Here is a 23,531-nt window from a genome sequence, read left to right on the forward strand (position 1 = left end):
GAGGCGGCCACGCCGTGGCTTGGACCGGCTTCATTATCGTCGTTATCCCAACTAGTCAGTTGTAGACCTTCATCTTCGACAATCATGTTGTGCATGATAATACAGGTGTACATTATATCAGCAATACAACCGACATGCCACAAACGCGTTAGACCCCTAATTGCCGCCCATCGAGACTGGAGCACACCAAATGCGCGCTCCACGTCCTTGCGCCGACTCCTGCCGTTTCGCAAAGTAGGCCTTCCTCTCATCTGATGCGCACCTGATCGTCTTCACAAAGACGAGCCACCTAGGGTATATCCCATCCGCCAAGTAGTAGCCCATATCATGTTGGTTCCCATCGGCGATAAAACTGATGGTCGGACAGACGCCGTGGCACTGCTCGTTGAAAAGGGGCGACGAGTTGAGGACGTTGAGGTCGTTGTTCGACCCGCCTACCCCAAAATATGCATGTCAAATCCACAGCCGGTAATCAGCTACGATCTCGAGGATCATCGTGGGATTCTTTCCCTTGTAGCCGGTCGTGTAGAACCCTTTCCAGGCAGCGGGGCAGTTCTTCCACTCCCAATGCATACAATCTATGTTGCCTAACATACCCGGGAACCCATGCTTCTCCCCGTGCATCTGCATCAGCTCCTGGCACTCTTCGGGGGTAGGGCTTCGAAGATACTAATCACGGAATATTTCAACCACGCCCTGACAGAAATACTTCATACATTCAAGGGCAGTCGTCTCACCGATGTGGAGGTACTCGTCCCACATGTCTGCCGCGCCTCCGTAGGCCAACTGCCTGATTGCCGCAGTGCACTTTTGAATAGATGTGTGGCCGGGTCTGCCAGCCGCTCCGTGCCTGAAGCGGAAACACATATATCGACGTTCCAAAGCATCAACAATACGCATAAACATGGCCCAGCTCATCCTAAAACACCGCCTGAAAAGGTTGGCGCTGAACCGCGGCTCCGGTGCGAAGTAGTCTTCATATAGCCGCTGATGTGCAGCTACGTGATCCCGCTCAATCAGTGCTTGGCGGTGGACAACGGGTCGAGGTACCGCCGGCTGTAAGGCCCTTTGTATCAGCTGGTTTATCTCAAGGGACGTATAGGCCTCCAACTCTTCGTTCATTCGCCGTTCGTACTCCTCAGCATCCCCACCACTACTATCACCCGCGCTACTCATTTCGCATTGTTGCTCATGAACATAAATTAAGATAGAGAGAAAACTCGTTAAAACATGTGGTGCGAATGAAAATGACGTGCAAATCGCATATATATAGTGTTTCGAAAATTAAATAAAAAAAAATAAAAAATCGGTTGGCCGATCGCTCGCTGATCGGGAGCCTGCAATGGCGGCCAGCCGATCAGCGAGCGCATCGACCAGCGCTCGGGAATCGGCGTGCGCTTGCCGATTTTCTCACCGATTTGGCGCTGGCCGGCTGCAATGGTTCGGTGAGCGGACCGGCCAGAACCGGGAATCGGCTAGCCGGTCCGCTCGCCTCCACTGTGGATGCTCTTAATGTAGAACCTATAAATAGTGTAGCTAGGATTGTCAATTTGGATATCCTATCTGAAATTTTTAGGTATCTGAACCCAAAAATTTTGTTTTTCTATATCCGATACTCGAACCCAATTCCCATATGGTACCCTGATAACCAACTGAGTATTCAGTCCCGAAAAACCGGGTATCCGGTACCCCAAGTTTTTTACAATTTCCGAACCTTTTTTCCAATTTCAAATCAAGTAATTTGGTACTCCCTCCGTCTCAAGGTAGATGTCACACTTGGGAGATGACACGGGATTTTAGGAGATGTTATTTTGTGTGTTAAGTGGTGAAAGAAAATATAATTTTATAATTGATGTGAGAGGGAACTTTTTCCAAAAGAAGAAATGTGACATCTTTTGTGGGACAAACTAAAAAGAAAAGCGTGACATCTACCTTGGGACGGAGGGAGTACAATTGAAATTACACATGTAGAACCACAATTATTTTGATCTTGTTTGTCATTATTTATTTTTAAATTCATGATATTAAGTCATTAAAATAACTGTGAAGAAAATTATATTGTATCAACCAATAAATATATCCAAGTAATTGTACAATCTTTATAAAATATCAATATTATTATATTTATTAATATAGATCAACAAAAGTAGAATTTATTTTTAGGTATAATATACTTCATCCATCTCTCTATAATAGACACATTTTTTTCGGCACGAGATTTAAGAAAATTGTGTAAATTGAGTTAAGTGTAATGAGAATAAAGTAGGAAGGAAAAAAATTGAGAAATAAAGAAAGAATAAAGTACTAGTAAGAAATGTGTTACTTTTTTGCAAAAAAAAATGACTGGGAGTGAGACAATCCAAAAATGAATAAAACTTAGTTACAAAGGGTCAGATGGAATAATATATAATTTTTCAAATATGGCCTTTTTGTAATTCGGTTTTTTCGACCCGATTCGAACCGAATCGAAAAAATTAAAAATAGTCATGTAGGAAAAACATGTGGGAAATTAGAAGGGTCTCAAAACCTTTCCTTTTCCTAAGTCTTTTGGCTTTTCAACATCCAAGTGTTTATGAGATGCCTTAATGCCGAGACCTCTCATGTGGCCACTCCTATCCTATAAATAGGTGTGGATTTGAGAGATAGAAAGACAACACCGACAATCATTCTCCCTTTCTCTAGTCTCAAGCATTCTAGTGTGCATCTTAGGAGCATTGTATTGCTCGGTTCTCGCCTCCAATTCAAGTTCGCCAGAGCCTACGAGTTTGAGGTGCTTCAACTCGATAGGAGGAAAGTTGTTTCATCTTTGGGGACATTACGCCAATCCGTGAGCACTAGCCGGGGCGTATTTCGTCTTGCGGAGAGAGGGTCGCCTCGACTCGACTTGAAGAATACTATAGTTTTTATCTTGTTCCTTTTGTTGTATTTACTTTGTTTTACTTACCTTCCCGTTTTTGGTTCTTTTGTAATTGCAAGAGTTTGCCCGTCTAAAAGGCTTCAATATTTCCAACAATCGCAACACGAAATATTGTACTCTTGTTGAAATCATGTCGACCGATGCTGGAGGAAACATGAAATTCAAAGCTGGAATAAAGCAATGAACGGTCGGAATGTCGATGCGTTATGGAGTGGTTAATTCCTTGAGATCTATTCTCTTAAGAATGATATTTATCGTTTGTCATTTGACAAGCAAGACCAATTTAGATTTGGTAGTAGTAATTGAGATGCATGGGTTGATGAATATACCAATGCACATTTGGTTCAATATAATTGTGTACTTATTGTTGGAAACAATACTGTACAAATTATTTGAACGTGTTGTTATAAACAACAAAGATCACGAGGTGATCGCAGTGGTCTCCGACGTGGACCGTGGTAATAATCCAAATGAATGGTTTGTTGATACGGGTGCCACATGTCATGTGTGCTCCGAGAGAAGCGTTTTTTCTACTTACAAATCTGTTGGAGGTAGAAAAGTACGTATGGGAAACCAAGCCTCTTCCGAGGTGGTTGGTGTGGGTAATGTGTTCCTAAAATTAGGATCCGGAAAGGTTCTTACCCTCAAGGATGTGTTGCATGTCCCAGACATTCGAAATAATTTGGTGTCAGGCTCACTTCTAGTAAATCATGGATTTTCACTAGAATTTGAGTGTAAAAAGGTTATATTGACCAAGTGTGAAAAGTTCATAGGTGAAGGTCACCTAGTGAATGGGCTTTTTGAGCTGAATGTTACGGTCATTCACCGTGGAAAATGATTAAGAAATAAGGAAGATGACACATCCTCTTATTTGCTTGATTGCTCTGATTTATGGCATAAAAGATTGGGACATGTAAATCTAAATGCTATAAAAGATTAGTAAATCTTAATTTACTAAAAGTAGATAAGTTTAACTCACAAGAAAAATGTGAAGTCTGTGTTGAAGCAAAAATGACCAAGCTACCGTTTCGCTCGGTAGAACGGAGCACAAAACCCTTAGAGTTAATCCATACAGACGTATGTGATTTAAAATTTATGCAAACTAGAGGTGGTAAAAAGTACTTCATCACATTTATAGATGATTGGACAAGGTATTGTTACCTTTACTTATTAAGAAGTAAAGATGGGGCAATTGAAGCGTTTAAAGACTTCAAAAATGAAGCCGAAAATCAACTTCATTGTCGAATTAAGTGTGTTCGAAGTGATAGAGGTGGTGAGTATGTAGCCACATTTGCATAATTATGTCATGCAAGTGGTATAATTCACCAAACAACGGCTCCATATTCTCCCCAGTTAAATGGAGTTGCTGAACGAAAAAATCGAACACTTAAAGAGATGATGAATGCTCTGTTGATTAATTCTGGTTTATCCCAGAACATGTGGGGGGAGGCTGTGTTAACAGCGAATCATATCCTGAATAAAATTCCACTAAAAAATAGGGATGTGACTCCTTATGAGTTGTGGAAAGGGAAGAAACCTTCATATTCATTCCTCAAAGTGTGGGGGTGTTTAGCGAAGGTAGAAGTGTCACCTCCGAAACAAGTTGCAATAGGCCCTAAAACAGTCGATTGCATCTTTATTGGCCATGCACTTAATAGTAGTGCCTATCGTTTCCTAGTCCATAGGTCAGCTGTGCCTGGCGTGGCTGAAGGAACAACGATTGAGTCAAGGAATGCTATATTCTTTGAGAATGTATACCCTTGCAAGAGGCAAGAGGATCGTTCTAGTGAAAGAATGATGGATGAATCCACTAGTTCTAATCCTCCAAAAAGGACGAGGTCAAGTCCTGAGGATGTTGAACCAAGATGTGGTAAAAGAGTTAAAGTTGCTAAAACATTTGGTCCTGACTTCATAACTTTTATGTTGGATGACGAACCAAAGTCATTGGCGGAAGCTCTGTCTGGCCCAGACGCGGCGTGGTGGCAAGAAGCTATCAACAGTGAAATTGAATCCATCATGAGAAATAACACTTGGGTGTTAGTAGACTTGCCTGAAGGCTGTAAGCCTTTAGGGTGCAAGTGGATTCTGAAAAGGAAATATAAGCCCGATGGTACTATAGATAAGTACAAAGCTCACCTAGTTGTCCAAGGCTTTAAGCAGAAAGAAGGGTATGACTTTTTTGATACCTATTCACCTGTTACGAGAATCACTTCCATTCGGGTGCTTCTAGCGATTGCTGCTTTGCACAATCTTGAGATTCACCAAATGGATGTGAAAACTGCATTTCTGAATGGTGATCTGGAAGAAGAACTATATATGGAACAACCCGAAGGGTTTGTTGTGCCTGGGCAAGAGCGTAAAGTATGCAAACTGGTAAAGTCATTATATGGGTTGAAGCAAGCACCATTACAATGACATTTGAAATTTGACAACGTGATGTTGGCAAATGGATTCACTATCAATGAGTGTGATAAGTGTGTTTACATTAAGAACACAGATAACGGGTTTGTTATTGTGTGTTTGTATGTTGATGATATGTTGATAATGGGCAGCAATAGTGTCATTATTAACGAGACAAAAAACATGTTGAAAAGAAATTTCGATATGAAAGATATGGGTCTAGCTGATGTGATTCTCGAAATCAAAATATTGAGAACTAATGAGGGAATTGCCTTAACGCAATCTCATTATGTTGAGAAAATGCTTAAGAAATTCAACTCGTTTGATTGTAAGCCAGCAAAGACTCCTTTGGAGCTCAATGTCCATCTGAGCAAGAATATGGGTGATTCTGTTGCTCAAGAAGAGTATGCAAAGGTCATAGGAAGTTTGATGTTTATCACAAACTGTACTCGACCTGATCTTGCTTGTCCTGTAAACAAGTTGAGCCGATTTACAAGCAACCCAAGCAAGGAAGATTGGAAAGCTCTATGTAGAGTTTTGAGATACTTGAAGTATACAATTAACTTTGGGTTGCATTACACAAGATATCCCCAAGTACTTGAAGGGTACTGTGATGCAAATTGGATCTCTGGTTCAAAAGACTCATTTTCGACAAGTGGGTATGTGTTCACTGTGGGGGGTGGTGCTGTCTCGTGGAAATCAACGAAACAGACGTGTATTGCTCTTTCCACCATGGAATCTGAGTTTATTGCATTGGATAAAGCAGGGGAAGAAGCCGAGTGGCTCAGAAATTTCCTAGAATGTATTCCATGTTGGAAGAAGCCAGTGCCCGCAGTATTGATACACTGTGATAGCAAAACAGCTATAGGTAGAGCACAAAGTGGCTTTTATAATGGTAAGTCTCGACATATTCGTCGGCGACATAATACCGTAAGGCAGTTGATCACAAGTGGCATTATCTCAGTTGACTATGTAAAGTCAGTAGATAACTTAGCGGATCCGTTAACAAAAGGTTTAAACCGTGATCAAATGCATAAATTGCTAAAAGGAATGGGACTGAAAACCACATCTTAAAAGATGAGTATAGTGGTAACCCAACCATGCGATTGGAGATCCCATGGGATTTGTTCAATGGGAAAACGAAGCTATACAAATCTAGCTGTAACACTCAGAAGATTTTAATATTCGCCCATTCTTTAGAAAGCATTGAGTGTTGTACATGCACGTGGTAAGAGGTTAAGTCTTTTGACTTTTAATGATTCTTGAAATCTCAAGGAGATGCAGTATGGCAGGATACTCATGAAAGAATCACCTATATAAGTGAGAAGTGGGGCCGCTTCGTGTGTGTGAGTCACTTATGAATTCCAAAGAGGTGTTCCACGGCCGAAACGGACACAAACGTGAGAACTGATGGAGTTGAGACAATATTGTGTTGATGCTATTGACTAGGCATACACCAAGGAGGAATAATTCAAGGCATCGCGTCCACTAGCCCGCCGGTATGTCCGATAGTGTTGACTATGGAAGGTTCAAAACCACAAGTTACCTCTCCAAATACAGTATCGTTTCTTGAGAACTGAGCAAAAAAGTCTGAATACATGCATTTGTGTCTAGTGTTGGTTTGAGCTTGCAGCGCTCTAACCAATGTGGGGGATTGTAGGAAAAACATGTGGGAAATTAGAAGGGTCTCAAAACCTTTCCTTTTCCTAAGTCTTTTGGCTTTTCAACCTCCAAGTGTTTATGAGATGCCTTAATGCCGAGACCTCTCATGTGGCCACTCCTATCCTATAAATAGGTGTGGATTTGAGAGATAGAAAGACAACACCGACAATCATTCTCCCTTTCTCTAGTCTCAAGCATTCTAGTGTGCATCTTAGGAGCATTGTATTGCTCGGTTCTCGCCTCCAATTCAAGTTCGCCGGAGCCTACGAGTTTGAGGTGCTTCAACTCGATAGGAGGAAAGTCGTTTCATCTTTGGGGACATTACGCCAATCCGTGAGCACTAGCCGAGGCGTATTTCGTCTTGCGGAGAGAGGGTCACCTCGACTCGACTTGAAGAATAATATAGTTTGTATCTTGTTCCTTTTTATTGTATTTACTTTATTTTACTTACCTTCCAGTTTTTGGTTCTTTTGTAATAGCAAGAGTTTGCCCGTCTAAAAGGCTTCAATATTTCCAATAAGTCAAAAGTTCAAAAAATCAAACTGAACCATAAAATCGAAAAAACCTAACTAAACTTTAAAATTTGGGTTTGGGTCTGATATGATATTCTATTTTCTATTATCAAGTTTTGCTCACCCCTATATAACCTATATAAAAGTACAATTATTACTTTTGTATTATCAAGTTTGAATTTTGAGCAAGAGAAATTAAAAAAAAGTTTTTAAGGTAATTTTAGTTTCCTTATTTTTGATTATATAGTATAACTGTATAAATGACTTAAAACCAAATCAAAATTTGGTAAAATTAAATTAAAATTTTGGATAATCGGGTAATACCCGATATCTGAAAATTCTAAAATCTCAATACTCGAACCTGTATTTGATATTCAAAAATCAAATATAGGATATCCACTATCTAATTTTTTTGAATCAGAGTCTGGATTATCCGATACCCGTTATCTAAATTGACGGCGCAGAGTGAGCAAAGAATTTAATAAAATTGTGGATTCCCTTACACGTTTCGTTGATTGGAATAATTCGTATGGAGTAGTTTCAAGCCCAAATGGAATCTGGGTGATTGGACCAATTCGTATTATTACTTTCTAGTCCAATGGAATTAAAACCCTTCGAAGAGATTATAGAGAAAATGTAACCCACTACTGTGTCTGTACGTGGCAATTATATAATTTTGTTATCGTACCAATAATACATGCATAATTAATTTCATGTTTTTTGGGTTGGCGACAAAACAGGCGAAGACATTTTTGGCTATATTCAATTTGCAAAAGCAAGATATGGTGATCTAGGCATACGCGCAAATGAAGTCAAGTTCTGTGCCCATTAATGTCATAGCAAGTGGAACATGACTTCAACAATCAACAAATTAGAGCTGACTATTTTATTAATCAATGCTCCTAAATCTTATTTTATCATTCCATGCCATCATATTATTACGTTCGTTCCTTTATAGATGAGAAACTTCCGTTTTCCACATCATGAGTTAAAAGAAATGAAAATTTAATGTACTAAGTGAATAAGTAATAAAGTAGATAAAATAAGCTAAATAAAAAAAAAGAAAAAATGAGTTGGTTATCATGTACTCCCCTCGTCTCATAAAAATATATGTCTTTTTTATTTTCGTCCATCCCATAAAATTATAGGTATTTCTATTTATAGAAAGTTGTCCTCAACACATTAGCCATAAATATCAATTTATTTACCACTTATATCACTATGCCACCATTACAACTCATTAAACACTAATAAAAATATGGATCTCACTATCTATTAACACCACTTTAACTACCATTCTCTTCCTCTCTATTACTTTACCAATTGTATATTAATTCTCGTATAATTTCAATTGCACATATTTTTATGGGACGATGGGAGTATAAGAGGGTTTGCCATTTAAATCATGAATTTGGTCAAATTCTGGAGATGAGACAATTGAGAAAATTGAAACTTTATAATTTAATATTCCAATAATAAACTTTGTGGGACAGACTAGAGTTTGATCAAACTTCATTTAAATGACTATTAACCCTATATAAAAATGACCCAACTATATAGAAAATTCTCGAAATTGAAAAACGACTCAGCTCTGAAGAAACACAGGAATTGAAAATTTACTATGATCACAAAATAAAAACTGCAGTATTGTAACACTATGAGTGACATGAGACTCATATATCCTTAATCAAGTGGTCAGAGATTGATTTGTGCCTTTAGATATTGAGCAGTTTTAAATTATTGGACCAATTGTCCCACCTTTTGAGGTGCCAATAGATTAGTCCGGAAATTGTCACACGGTCTATCGATACATACTCTTGGCCTAAAAAAATCAACATTATTGTGTAATTTTATTCAGTTTCAGATCGAGGGACACCATATTTACGTTGGAACATAATTTAGTATTGGTATAGTTATGTTTTATGATAATATGTTAAGTATTATTACATCTATTTATAAGAATCAGATATATTAAATTAAAATCTACTAATTTCTATCATGAAAGAGGTTAATCTGATCTCTCTCTCTCTATGCAATATATTCGTCAACCCATCAATTGTTATGAGGATTAACGGATATAATTACTCGGATATGTGAATATGAATACAAATTACATGGTTTTCAACAGGTAAACTGCAATTTTTTTTATAACTAAAATAAGGATAATGATTTTTTGATATTATTTCATTATCAAATCAGATTTAAGTAGTAATTCTGCACTATATATATATATATTTTAATTAAATTTATATATTGTATATAGCCTACTATATTAAATTGTTTAATCTATTAAATACACCTATAGATAGGCTTGTGTACATATACATGCGCCGCCTAACCTGGCTCCAAAAAGTTATCAACCCCAAATTCCACTATTTAGAAGAAGACTTTGGCTATTTCACAAATAAATCTTTTGAAGCTAAGCCAATGCAAATCTATTTTTCCTGTTGGAATAAGGAAATTAATTAATTGGAGAACAAGAAGGCAAGTGATTCAGATATGGCAACAATAAAGAAGGAAATCAATGAAGATTATGAAAAATCAAATAAAAAGGATATTAGTATAATTAGAATATATTTTCCATGTTTATCTAGAATTAGAGTCTATATATAGTTGTGTAACCATGGAGAGAATAGAATTCAAGTCATTCACAATATAGTCTTTAAAGTTCTCCCCGTCTTTTACTTTCCGCAATAATCTTTTATTTTCCGCATTATATTTTCTAACATGGTATCAGAGCAGGTTCGATCATACGGATCGACACTGTCTCTATATATATATAAAAAACCCAAAAAAAAACCCCATAACATGGTATCAAAGCTTTAGGGTTAAGAAGAAAAACCCAGAAATGGCAGGTGGAAGATCCAGTGATGGGGATGCACAATTGATGGCAATCACCTTGGCAGCCGAAGGACATGTTATCCGAAAAAAAACCAAAATTAAGCTTTGGACTGCAAATTAAATTGAGTCAAAGTTTTGGCTCCTAGACAAGAGCAAAAACTGTCTGATTTAGCTCCTCGACATGAGTCAAAACTGTCAGAACTAGCTCCTCGACAAGAGTCAAAACTGTCAGAATTAGCTCCTTGACAAGAGTCAAAACTGCCTGAATTAGCTCCTCGACAAGAGTCAAAAGTGTCTGAATTAGCTCCTTGATACGAGTTAAAACTGTCTAGATTGGCTCCCGGACACGAGTTAAAACTGTCTAGATTAGCTCCTTGACACGAGTTAAAACCGTCACCAGAAAATTGAAGAACTCCTTGAAACGAGTCTAAACTTTCAATAACTCTTTGATACAGCCTAAACAATCAATGATGAATTGAAGAAGCTCTATGATACGAGCATAAACTGTCAATGGAAATTGAAGAACTCTTAAATACGAGTATAAACTATTTATCAAACTAAAGATCGTGCAAGTTAAGTGTCGAAAAACTCGATACTCAACTTGAGGGGGAGTGTTGGAATAAGGAAATTAATTAATTGGAGAACAAGAAGGCAAGTGATGCAGATATGGCAACAATAAAGAAGGAAATCAATGAAGATTATGAAAAATCAAATAAAAAGGATATTAGTATAATTAGAATATATTTTCCATGTTTATCTAGAATTAGAGTCTATATATAGTTGTGTAACCATGGAGAGAATAGAATTCAAGTCATTCACAATGTAGTCTTTAAAGTTCTCCCCGTCTTTTACTTTCCGCAATAATCTTTTATTTACCGCAATATATTTTCTAACATTTCCTTTCTCTCGTTTATATTTTCTAACATTTCCTTTCTCTCGTTTTCTTATTTTTTGATACTAGGTCTTTTTAATTAGTTGCCGGACCATTCTGAGTTCTTAAATTAAGATGTCATATCACTAATTAATGCATTTAAGTACATCTTAAATGAGCGTGTTAATGTGCCCACATAAATACATTATGACACACATGGTCATTTGTTCTTTTATTTCCGCATATATTTCTTATACTGGAGTATGATTGGAGACTTGGAGTAATGAAAAGTATAAATTTAAATTTGATGAATATCAATGGAACAATATTTTCAAGCATAATCATTTCTCCATCAAATTGGGGACCAATTGCAGGATTAAACAAAATCGTGTTCAATTTAATTCAATATAATAGACTTGACAAGAGGAAAGATGGTTGACGGCTGCCGTTCAAAATTGAATCGAATTTACCAAAATTCGTTCAGATATTTTAGAATATTTCAAATCGGTAAAACGACTGCCCGCTCGACCGTTAATTTATGTCATGTGATGAATTCTTTCGACAAAGTCAAATATAAATATGTATCATTATCAAGAAAATTTATTTTTGTAAGAAAATGTATTTATTAGAATATTACATAGACTAAGAGATATGTGTTCCAAAAATCTTGTTTTTTTGTTTTTGGGGTGCTTAGTTTAGCCCTATCTAATCTAATTAATCTTATCTAAATTTGTATTCATTCCCTATGTTCCATTACCAGTTATTGACTTTTCTGTTTTAATTCTCACGATACAGTTTCCGTTATAAGTGATTGATTTTCAAATTTTGGTTATTCCACTATAAGTAATTAATTTTATTTTTTTAGTAAAAAATAATTATTTTATTTTCTCTCATCATTTATTTATTTTTTATTTATCTACTATATTATCTCTTTACTTAACTATATAAATATCATTTCCTTAAATTGTATATTGAAAAGAATTTGATTGCTTGAGGTGAGATGGAGGGAATACTAGGCATTTGTTAACAGCATTCCCAACCCACGCCTCCCGCTACATCATCATTCCCATAATTTTCTGCGTTAGACCACAACTCTAAGCGCTTCTCTCCATGCTCTCCCCACATTCTCACATTAATTTACTCCAAATACATATAATAATAATAATAATAATAATAATAATAACATTTATTACCAATCAATAATCTCATTAAATAATTAACACAATTATTCCATTAATTATGAGTCAATTCCAATAATTGCCAATTTTCATGCATGGAAAATATGATGATTTTAAAATATGGAAATTTATGAAAAATTCCAATTAATCAATTTTCATGTATGAAAATATGAAAATTATGGAAAATTCGTGTATTGAAATATGGAAAATATGACAAATTCAAAATGTGGAAATATATGGAAAATTCCCATTTATCAATTTTAATGCAAGAAAATGTGGAAATATATGAAAAATTCCCATTAATCAATTTTCATACATGAAAATATGAAAAATTTAAAATATATTGGAATTCCCATTAATCAATTTTCATGCAGGTAAATAAAAATATGGAAAATTTATGGAAATACGAAAAATATGGAAACATATGGAAAATTCCCACTAATGCAAAAATATATGAAAAATTCCCATTACAATTTCCACAATATTTTAAAAAAAGAAAACATTCGCCCCAACCCCTTTTCTCGTCGCGTCCATTCTGCAACAGCGACGCACGCCCCTCCCTCGGCAACCTCTCGACGCTTGCCCGTCTCCTTTCTTCACCGGCGCATCGCGCCCCCCAGCCACACCACGGTTCCGTCGCGGCCTCCCCTTTCCCTTTGGGTTGGGAATGCTCTAATAGCTAGAATGGAAGCATTTGAATTCGTCTTTTCTTCTTCTAACAATAGACAAAGAGAAGTTGTATATAAACATAATTAACTAAGAATGTTATGAGGATTGGGGCAAAACTGCACAATCAGTCAAGCTCGGTGTTAGCCGAGCTTAATCGTGCTCGGTATTAGCCGAACTTAGTCGAGTTCGGTGTTGGCCGTTGTTATTAACTGATGCATAGACAAACGTGAGCCGTCGGATGCGATTAGTTAGTTAGCTTAAATGACAGCCGTTGGATTTGTTTTGGTTGTTAGATTAGTGTTAGTCAAATAGAGTGAATAACCGAGCTGTGCGAGCGGAGTGAAAGAAAAAGATTTTTCATCCATCAGTTTGTAATCTTCCACAAAATTGAATACAAGATTTCCATTAATTCTCCGAGAGTTGTTCTTAGCTTTATTCATTTTCATATCGAGTGTTTGTTCTTCTTGTTCCGGAATCGATCTTGTTGTGATAGCAAGATTGAGTCGCGTATTTGATAACATTACAAATTGGCGCCGTCTGTGGGAAAACGAAGAAGGACGACGCATTCAACAATGTCTACCACGAAGTTCGACGTTGAGCGGTTCACCGGCGAAAATGATTTCGGCCTGTGGAGATTGAAAATGAAAGTTGTTCTTATGCAGCAAGGAGTCTGGGATTATGTCAAATCCAAGGCGGATGAGGAGGAGATTCAAGGAATGGATGCGGCGAAATCTCAAGAACTGGAATACAAGGCGTATAGCTCGATTGTCTTGTGCCTCAGCGATAGAGTCTTGAGGGAGGTTCAAAAGGAAGATGATGCCGCAGGAGTTTGGGAGAAGTTAGAGAAAATCTATATGGAGAAGTCGATCTCAAATAGATTGCATCTCAAACAAAGGTTATTCAATTTCAAGTTTTCTGACTCCAAGAACTTAGCAGATCAATTAGAAGATTTTCGCAAGTGCATAGATGATCTTGAGAGTGTGGATGATGCCATGAAAGATGAGGATAAAGCTTTGATGTTATTGAATGCTCTGCCTCAGAGTTTTGAGCAATTCAAAGACTCAATACTTCTTGGAAGGGATTCGAAGGTGACTTTAGAGGAGGTATATTCTGCATTAAAGCTGAAGGGAATGCAGAAATCTGTCAGCAAGCAAATCGATCAAGCTGCTGAAAGCCTTAATGTGAAGACTGCATCAAAGAAACAATTCAAATTCAAGAAACCCTCATCTGATAAATGGAGACCACGGGGTGCGAAGGAAGGTGATCAGAAGGAGTCAAGAAGTTGTTTTTGGTGTAAGAAACCAGGACACATCAAGCAAAATTGCTTTGCTTGGAAGAAAAGACAAACTGAAAATCACAAAGAAGATGGTACAGCAGCTATCACTGAGGAAATTGAAGAGGCAAGAGCTCTCAATGTGGTGGAGGATAGTCCATTATCAAGGCTGTGGATCATGGATTCAGGTTGCAGTTTCCATATGTCCTCCAACCTTGACTGGTTCCAAGATTTAAAGGAATCTGAAGGCTCGGTGTTGCTAGGAGATGATCATGTGTGTGATGTAAGGGGTGTTGGGAACATATGCTTGAGGATGGAAGATGGATCACTGCGAAAGCTTACTGATGTAAGGTACATCCCATCCATCAAGAGAAATTTGATCTCATTGGGACTTCTTGAGAAGATAGGTTATAGATTGACCCTTTATGGTGGAGAAATGCTTGTTACAAAGGATGGCCAGATGATTATGAGAGCTATCAGAAGTAATGTACTCTATTATCTACAAGCTGAGCCTATTGATGGTTCTGCAAATTCAACTCAACAAACCATCAATTGGCATACAAGGCTCGGGCATGTAGGAGTTGCTGGGATGATGCAGTTGGTGAAACAAGGCATAATTCAGATGTCTGAGTCTGATGTACAAAGACACATTGGATCTTGTGAGGAGTGCATACTTGGTAAGAGCAAAAAACTGCCATATGGAGTGGGCAAGCACACATCGAAAGAGCCTCTCCAATATGTTCACAGTGACATATGGGGACCTGCACCAGTGAATAGCCTTGGAGGAGGCAGGTATTTCTTATCCTTTGTTGATGATTTTTCAAGGAAGGTTTGGATAGTAATAATGAAAGACAAGTCAGAAACATTCCAGAGGTTTCAAGAATGGTGTGTAGGTGTTGAGTTGGAGAAAGGAAAGCCATTGAGGTGTCTTAGGACTGACAACGGGCTTGAGTTCTTGTCCCATGAATTTGATGGATTCTGTAAAGATAAGGGGATAAAGAGGCACAGAACAGTCCCTCACAACCCACAACAAAATGGGGTTGCTGAGAGGATCAATAGAACCATTCTTGAAAGGGTGAGGTGCATGTTAATAGCGTCTGGAATGTCTAAACCATTTTGGGGTGAAGCAGCCTCTACTGCTGTTGTTTTGATCAATAAATGTCCTTCAGCTGCCATTGAAAATCAGACCCCAGACAGCAAATGGTATGGATCTTATGGGGATTATTCAAAACTGAGGCCATTTGGGTGTAGAGCTTATGCTCACATAAAGCAAGGTAAATTGGAACCTAGAGCTCTCAGGTGTGTAATGATTGGGTATCAGATGGGAGTCAGTGGGTACAGGCTGTGGTGCTGTGAGGAAGGAAACAAGAAAGTGGTGGTTAGCAGAGATGTGATCTTCAAAGAATCTGAAATGCCTTTCCTCAACAAGGATAATCAGAAAGTTCATTTTGAGGTGGAGAACCAGAGAGTAACTACAGATGTAACTCAGACTGATCTAAATGCTACATCTGATGTCAGTGGTGGTGGAGCTTCTGGAATGCAAGCTGAAATCAGAACACCAGAGAGAGTGATTGCTAGAAACAGAGCAAATAGGAATATTAAGCTCCCTTCTAGATTTAATGATTATGACATGATGCACTATGCACTGGCAGTGGCTGAACAGATGGATTACCATGAACCTTCATCTTATAAAGAAGCAATCAGAAGCCCTGAAAAGGATCAGTGGTTGTTAGCTATGCAAGAGGAGATTGATAGCTTGTATAAAAACCACACATGGATCTTGGTACTGAGGCCTACTGATCAGAAAACAGTAGGGTGCAAATGGATTTACAAAAAGAAGGTTGAGGCCTTCAACAACAACCATATCAGGTTCAAAGCAAGGTTGGTGGCTAAGGGGTTCACACAGAGGGAGGGTGTGGATTACAATGAAATTTTCTCACCTGTTATCAAACACAGCTCCATCAGGCTATTACTTGCTATAGTTGCTCAAAGAGATTGGGAATTGCAACAACTTGATGTTAAAACTGCTTTTCTCCATGGTGAACTTGAAGAAAAAATATACATGGAGCAACCACCTGGTTTTGTGAAGCCAGGAGATGAAAAGAAAGTGTGTTTGCTAAAAAGAAGTCTCTATGGTCTCAAACAAAGCTCAAGGCAGTGGTACCTGAGGTTCAATGTGTTCATGCAGAAGATTGGGTTTGAAAAATCTTTGTATGATCACTGTGTGTTCATCAAGAGAAGAGGTGGAGTTGCTGTAGCATATCTACTGTTATATGTAGATGATATGCTGATCTCTGCAGAGCATAAGGAAGAGGTGGAGTTAGTGAAGGCTGATCTGAAATCTGAATTCGATATGAAAGATCTTGGTGATGCCAAGAAGATTCTTGGGATGGAAATTATCAGAGATAGAGATCACAAGCAGATATGGCTGACTCAAAGGGATTATATCAGTAGTGTGATCAAGAAATTCCAGATGGATCATACCAAACCAGTGAGCATGCCCCTGAGTTCACAGTTCAAGCTCAGCAGCAATCAAAGCCCTAAAGATGATGAACAGAGAAGAGAAATGGATAAGGTCCCATATGCAAACATAGTGGGGAGTATCATGTACACCATGGTGTGTACAAGGCCAGATATCAGCCAGGCAATAAGTGTTGTGAGCAGGTACATGGCTGATCCGGGTATACAGCATTGGCAAGCTTTAAAATGGATATTAAGGTATCTCAATGGCACTCGGGATTATGGCATACTGTTTGATGGAAGTAAGAATTTTGATACACAGCCTCTATTGGGATATTGTGATTCTGATTTTGCAACTAACATTGACACAAGGAAGTCCCAATCCGGCTATGTTTTCTGCATGTATGGAGCTGCTGTAAGTTGGAGATCGAGTTTGCAATCTGTGGTGGCACTCTCAACAACTGAGGCAGAATATATTTCCATGGCTGAGGCTGTAAAGGAGAGCATGTGGCTGAAAGGAATCTGCTCGGATTTTGGAGTCGATCAAGAAGCTGTGACTGTATTATGTGATTCAAATAGTGCCATATGTCTATCAAAACATCAGACATTCCATGAGAGGAGCAAGCATGTGGATGTTAAGCTTCATTTTGTGAGGGATGAAGTTGAAATGGGCTCAGTAAAGATTGAGAAAGTAGCTACTGAGCACAATGCTGCTGATATGCTAACAAAGGTGTTACCCGGACTTAAGTTGAAGTATTGCATGGATTTGGTGAATCTGATTCAGCTGGAGTGATTGTGGAAGATGGATATGCTCTGTGGATTGTCCAGTTGTGTCCCAAGGTGGAGATTTGTTATGAGGATTGGGGCAAAACTGCACAATGTATTATGTGATTCAAATAGTGCCATATGTCTATCAAAACATCAGACATTCCATGAGAGGAGCAAGCATGTGGATGTTAAGCTTCATTTTGTGAGGGATGAAGTTGAAATGGGCTCAGTAAAGATTGAGAAAGTAGCTACTGAGCACAATGCTGCTGATATGCTAACAAAGGTGTTACCCGGACTTAAGTTGAAGTATTGCATGGATTTGGTGAATCTGATTCAGCTGGAGTGATTGTGGAAGATGGATATGCTCTGTGGATTGTCCAGTTGTGTCCCAAGGTGGAGATTTGTTATGAGGATTGGGGCAAAACTGCACAATCAGTCAAGCTCGGTGTTAGCCGAGCTTAATCGTGCTCGGTATTAGCCGAACTTAGTCGAGTTCGGTGTTGGCCGTTGTTATTAACTGATGCATAGACAAACGTGAGCCGTCGGATGCGATTAGTTAGTTAGCTTAAATGACAGCCGTTGGATTTGTTTTGGTTGTTAGATTAGTGTTAGTCAAATAGAGTGAATAACCGAGCTGTGCGAGCGGAGTGAAAGAAAAAGATTTTTCATCCATCAGTTTGTAATCTTCCACAAAATTGAATACAAGATTTCCATTAATTCTCCGAGAGTTGTTCTTAGCTTTATTCATTTTCATATCGAGTGTTTGTTCTTCTTGTTCCGGAATCGATCTTGTTGTGATAGCAAGATTGAGTCGCGTATTTGATAACATTAAAAAGAATGCCTGCTAATTAAAATATTTAAATGAATACAATCATTAAAATAAAAGATAAATTAAACCTTATATTCCATCCGTTTATATTCGATATTCACAGTTGTTTTCATTTTGTAAGTTACATTAAGTCGGCACCACATTGAATTAATAACATAACCCACTATTCTTTTCCACTTTTTGTACTACTTCTATTGATTTACATTCAACTAATATTACATTAATTATTTCTTTCCTACACATAGTACTTTAAAAAGGAACTATGTATATGTGATTCACATCAATATGCCCCTCATAATCATTGATGATGTATGAATGTGTATTTTATTTTTATTTATCAAAGTTAAGCCTGAATTTTTTTAGATAATCTGAAAACCAGTCCAGTTTAGCGTGTGAGCATAGTAACCCAGGTCCAAAATTTCATGTAGAATGTCGGCTCCTTCTTTGAAAGAAATACCAACCCATGGATAAAATGTATGCTTTCTATAATTTATTAACAATATCAATTAGCAGCAGTCCTTTTCACATTGAAGATCGACATTATTAATATATTAAAATTTCAACGGATGTATTACTCCTATTATTTATATATATCCTTTTTATGGTGATCAAACTTGGTGCCCGACACGCTTATGAGTGAATTCCTTTTCCTCCTCCCAACTTGTACAGCTACAGAAACCAAAACATTATTGACTCAAACATGAAATTTACACCTTCCTTTTTGGGATGTTTCAATCCCTCCACGCCTAAGTTTATTGAAGAAACTGATTATGGTTATGTTAAAGAAGAAGAAGAAGTAGGTGCGTATGATCATATTCACAATTGTTTCATCCAACTTCTTCATTATGATTTATGATTATGTGATCTTTTGTGGGATGTTTCAATCAGGGGTGACGAACGTTCCACACCCGAATTTTCGTGTATTCTCCTACAACGAACTCAGAGTCGCCACTCAAGGATTCAAGAACAAGATCGGAGAGGGTGGATTTGGTACTGTTTACAAGGTTTCACCAATCTCCACTTTCTTCTTCTTGTTTTTTTTGTTTTTGTTTGGTAACACTTATTTTTATTGAAAAACATTTTTGTTGGTCAACTATCAATAATATTACAGGGGAGGCTGATTGGTGACAGATTCATAGCTGTGAAAGTTGTGTCTGTGGAGGTTGAATCGATGCGCGGTGAGAGGGAGTTCATATCTGAGATCGCTGCATTATCCGACATCAAGCATGACAATCTCGTGACTCTCAAAGGCTGCTGCGTCGATGGAGCACAGAGACTCCTGGTCTACGATTACATGGAAAACAACAGCCTCGCACAAACATTTCTAGGTATTGATTCGAGATACAAAAACTATATGTTGGTGCATGTTGTTGACGGGGTTTTGTAACAGGGACGGAGCAGAAGAGGGCGAGGTTCAGTTGGGAGCTGCGCAAGGGGGTGGCCTTAGGCGTAGCGAGGGGCCTTTGGTACCTCCATGAACAAGTGAATCCTCACATCATCCATCGCGACATCAAGGCCAGCAACATACTTGTTGATGCCGACTTCACACCCAAGCTGGCCGACTTCGGCCTCGCCAAACTCTTCACTGACAATGTTTCCTACATCAGCACCCGCGTTGCTGGAACACTGTAAGTATATGCAAAACTGGTAAAGTATATCAGAGATAAAAAGAAAAAGTAATAGAAATATTGAAAGTGGAGTAATTTTGTGGGACAGACCAAAATGGCAAATGAAGACTATTCATTCTGTTTGTAACTTGTAACCCATTTTTACTTGCAGAGGCTATCTGTCTCCGGAATATGCCTACAGTGGCCACCTCACCCGCAAATCGGATGTCTACAGCTTCGGAGTGCTGCTGCTAGAGATTGTCAGCGGCCGCCAAGTCGTCGAGTATCACTTTCAACACGGGGAACAGTTCCTCGTTGACAAGGTAATATAAATATATTTGTGTGATAAAAATTTATGAGATCATGTTTTTGATAGTGACATACATGGCAGGCATGGGAACTGTACAATGCGAAAAGCCTTTTGATGATGGTGGATTCTCAACTCAACGGAGACTTCCCCGAAGAAGAAGCCATTCGATTTTTGAGGGTCGGGCTGCTGTGTGTGCAGGAGATTGCCCGGCTCCGTCCTGCTATGTCTGCGGCCTTGAAAATGCTCAAGGGTGAGATGAGTACAGAAGATGTTGACATATCCCAGCCTGGCCTTGTTTCTGATTTGATGGAAGTTAAAATACGACGGCGTGTTTCATCAAACTTTACTTCTTCCCCGGCATCCAGTAGTAACAGCAGTTTCCAAGCGCGATAACACAAGTCACCAAAAAATTGGAATTCAGTTGCAAATACACTACATTTTTGTAATAACTGATAGGAATTCATTTTTGTAAACCTGATGATAATCTGGATTGAGATTTGTAAGGAATGAGATTTACAACAAAAAATGTACAATTTCAGGATTATTATTACACGCAAGCATTGTAAAGAAGAAAAAAGAATTACACCCAAAAAATGGTAGAAAACAGAATCCGAAACTACAAAACCAATCCTTCCTTGCCTAACTGGTCGAGTAGAAGAGCCAAATCCGACATGGACGCCCTCTGATTAGGATCTTCTCTCAAAGCAAGCTCTGCTATGTCTGCAAGTTTCAGCAGAGGCTCCACGTTTCTCGGTAGAGCCACGTAGCGATCAATTGCGGCAGCTGCCCTCCCCTGTTTGATCTGAGGCAGTGCCCAATCTACTATGCTCGGAGGGGAACACTCCTCGTCGTAAGCTTTTCTCCCACTCAGTATCTCAAGAAGCACAACTCCGAAGCTATAAACATCCTTTTTCATCTCTGCTTCCGAATCCACTTCCTTGGGTGTGAGGAGCCCGAAGTCTGATATCCGGGCTCCCCAATCTGCGTCCAAGAGGATCTTCGAGGTCCTAATGTCCCGATGGACTATGGGAGGCACGGCTTCCTTATGCAGGTATTCCAGCCCTTTGGCTGCCTGCATTGCAATCTTGAGCCTGAGGGTCCAGTTCAAAGTCGAGAGGCCGCCATGGAGGTGGTCGTGGAGTGTCCCGTGTGGCATGAACTCGTAGACCAGAAGTCGCTCTCCCATCTCCGCGCAATAACCTAGCAAGTTTACAATGTTGGCATGCCTGAGATTGCAGAGGATCTCGAGCTCGGTCTCGAAGTCTCTGCTATTGCTGTGGATTATGGTAGCTGCATTGGCTCTCTTCACTGCTAAATGTCTTCCATCTGTGAGAACTGCTTTGTAGACAAAGCCGTAGCTTCCCCTTCCGAGCTCGTTGAACTCCTTGAAACCGTTGGTCGCGTCTTTCAGCTCAGAGAGGCGGAACACCTGAGCCACCCCGGGGCACGGGGCGACTGTAGCCGGATCCCCGTGCTGATCCACACTTCCATCTGCTTCGAGATCTGGCTTCCCGAAGCAGGAAAGGCACTGCCTCGTCTTCTTCCCTTGCTCGTCCCTCGCGACACGGGGGAGAAGGCACCAGGCAATCAGAATGAGCAGGAATCCTGAAGCAGAGGAGCCGATGATGAGGAGCAGCTGACGGAGCTGCTCCCCGTGCGACTGCGACTGCGACTGCGACTGAGGTGATGACTTGAGCTTGCAGACATCCTCGCAGGTGCTGTTCTGGCAGAGAGAGCACGGCGTGCAGACTCTATCAGCGTCGGAGCTGCAGAGACTCGACGGGAAGAAGCCCTGTGTGCAGTTGAAGCCGCAAGGGGAGCAAATGTTGAGATCCTTCCTGACGCACAAGCTCGTCAAATCAGGTTCGTTGAGAAGGCTGGCGTTGAAGCCGAACATCCCTTCGCCGCAGCCGCCGGCTCTGCACAATCCCGGGCTGCAGAGCTGCAACGGCGGATCGAAGTTTACTTGAGATGAGACATTAGCAAACCAGCAATCGAGAACCAGATCGCCTTCTCTGATTCCGCAGTTGAGCCATTCCGAAGAAGCGATGGAGAGGAATCCGGCGCCTTTCGGGATCAAGGAGGCGTTGAAACTCCCCCAGCACTCGATCCCGTGATTATCCTCTCTGATTCCGCAGAAATGCTGCGCCCCCGCCGCCAGCGCCACTAGTCTTATTCCGGATGGAGGAGTAATGCCTGTATTGCCCCAGCATTTAATCTCGCCGGACCTCTGAGAGACGCCGCAGATTGAGTCCACGTTAGAAGCCAGGGAGACGAAGTTTTCAGATTCAGCGGAGACGGCGAGGGAAGAGGAGTTAGGGCCCCAGCAGGCGATGCCTCCGTCTAAAACAACGCCGCAGCTAAAGCCATCTCCGGAGACAAGCCTAGTGAAGACGAGGGAGCTAGCGTTCTGATCGTAGAAACGGATGCTCTGTTTTGAGATAAGTGAAGTGTTGGAGACTCTGACAATATCCCAGCAGTCTACGTTACCGGAGACGTCCTCAGAGAAGTAGGATCCCCGGATGGCGCAAACGTGATCCTTGCCGGAAGCAATGTGGGAATAGGCATTGAGTTTCAAGGAATTCGGAACGAGATCGGAGGTTTTGTTGAAACCCCAGCATAGTGGCTGTGAATTGTCAGCCATGATGCCGCAGAGAAAGCCGTCGCCGCCGGAGAGGGAGGCCATGGGGGGCAGAGCGGTGGAGGAGCTGTTGTTGGCGTCCCAGCAAATGACGGCCTGCTTGCCGCTGGCGTCAATGGCGCAGAAGAGAGGGTAATCTCCGAAGGAGGCAGAGATGGGGCCCATGGAGCCGAAGCCATATGCGGAGGCGGGGAAAATGAAGAGATAATAGAGGAGTTGAAGGGGATTGGGATTAGGGATTTTCATGATTCTGATCCACCAGAAGAGGAGTAGAGAGGATTGGGATGGAGGACATGGAGTGAGTGATGATGAGGAGGAGGAGGAGAGAACGTGGGTTTTGCGCCTCTTCCCATATTTTTACACTTTTCTTCCTTCTTTTACTCGCACACTAAAAACTGCTACATCTACCAAATTACTACCAATTAGTATTAGGATTTAATTTATCACCAAGATTAATGACATGTATTTTTTGTTTTCTTTCTAAGATTCCGCTCACATGTAATGATTTATTTGCAAAATGGTTTGAACTTGAGATATTTATATTAAAAGATATATTCACTCTGCTAATTTTTTCCTTTTTTGAGATTTGAGGT

General features: G+C 39.8%; 2 protein-coding genes across 2 annotated transcripts; one reads left to right on the forward strand and one right to left on the reverse strand.

The window, feature by feature from the left end:
- The first annotated feature begins 19,008 nt into the window (after positions 1–19,008).
- LOC121795444 (putative serine/threonine-protein kinase) lies at positions 19,009–20,847 on the forward strand. Its single transcript, XM_042193983.1, has 6 exons — positions 19,009–19,180; positions 19,269–19,384; positions 19,492–19,708; positions 19,771–20,008; positions 20,160–20,310; positions 20,379–20,847. The coding sequence occupies exons 1-6, from the start codon at positions 19,081–19,083 to the stop codon at positions 20,688–20,690; spliced, it is 1,134 nt and encodes a 377-aa protein (XP_042049917.1). The 5' UTR covers positions 19,009–19,080; the 3' UTR covers positions 20,691–20,847.
- Positions 20,810–23,371, reverse strand: LOC121795443 (serine/threonine-protein kinase-like protein CCR1). Its single transcript, XM_042193982.1, has one exon. It carries the CDS (start codon positions 23,182–23,184, stop codon positions 20,914–20,916), a length of 2,271 nt encoding a protein of 756 aa, XP_042049916.1. The 5' UTR covers positions 23,185–23,371; the 3' UTR covers positions 20,810–20,913.
- Between the last annotated feature and the right edge of the window lie 160 nt (positions 23,372–23,531).

Source organism: Salvia splendens, chromosome 3 (genome assembly GCF_004379255.2).
Source record: "Salvia splendens isolate huo1 chromosome 3, SspV2, whole genome shotgun sequence".
Taxonomy (NCBI): Eukaryota; Viridiplantae; Streptophyta; class Magnoliopsida; order Lamiales; family Lamiaceae; genus Salvia; species Salvia splendens.

Excerpts from the sequence above, each read along its gene's own strand:
- LOC121795443 (XM_042193982.1), bottom strand. The coding sequence starts at position 23,184 with ATGAAAATCCCTAATCCCAATCCCCTTCAACTCCTCTATTATCTCTTC.
- LOC121795444 (XM_042193983.1), top strand. The coding sequence starts at position 19,081 with ATGAAATTTACACCTTCCTTTTTGGGATGTTTCAATCCCTCCACGCCT. Across the intron at positions 20,009-20,159 it reads ACCCGCGTTGCTGGAACACT|AGGCTATCTGTCTCCGGAAT; the intron begins GTAAGTATATGC and ends TTTTACTTGCAG. Across the intron at positions 20,311-20,378 it reads AACAGTTCCTCGTTGACAAG|GCATGGGAACTGTACAATGC; the intron begins GTAATATAAATA and ends CATACATGGCAG.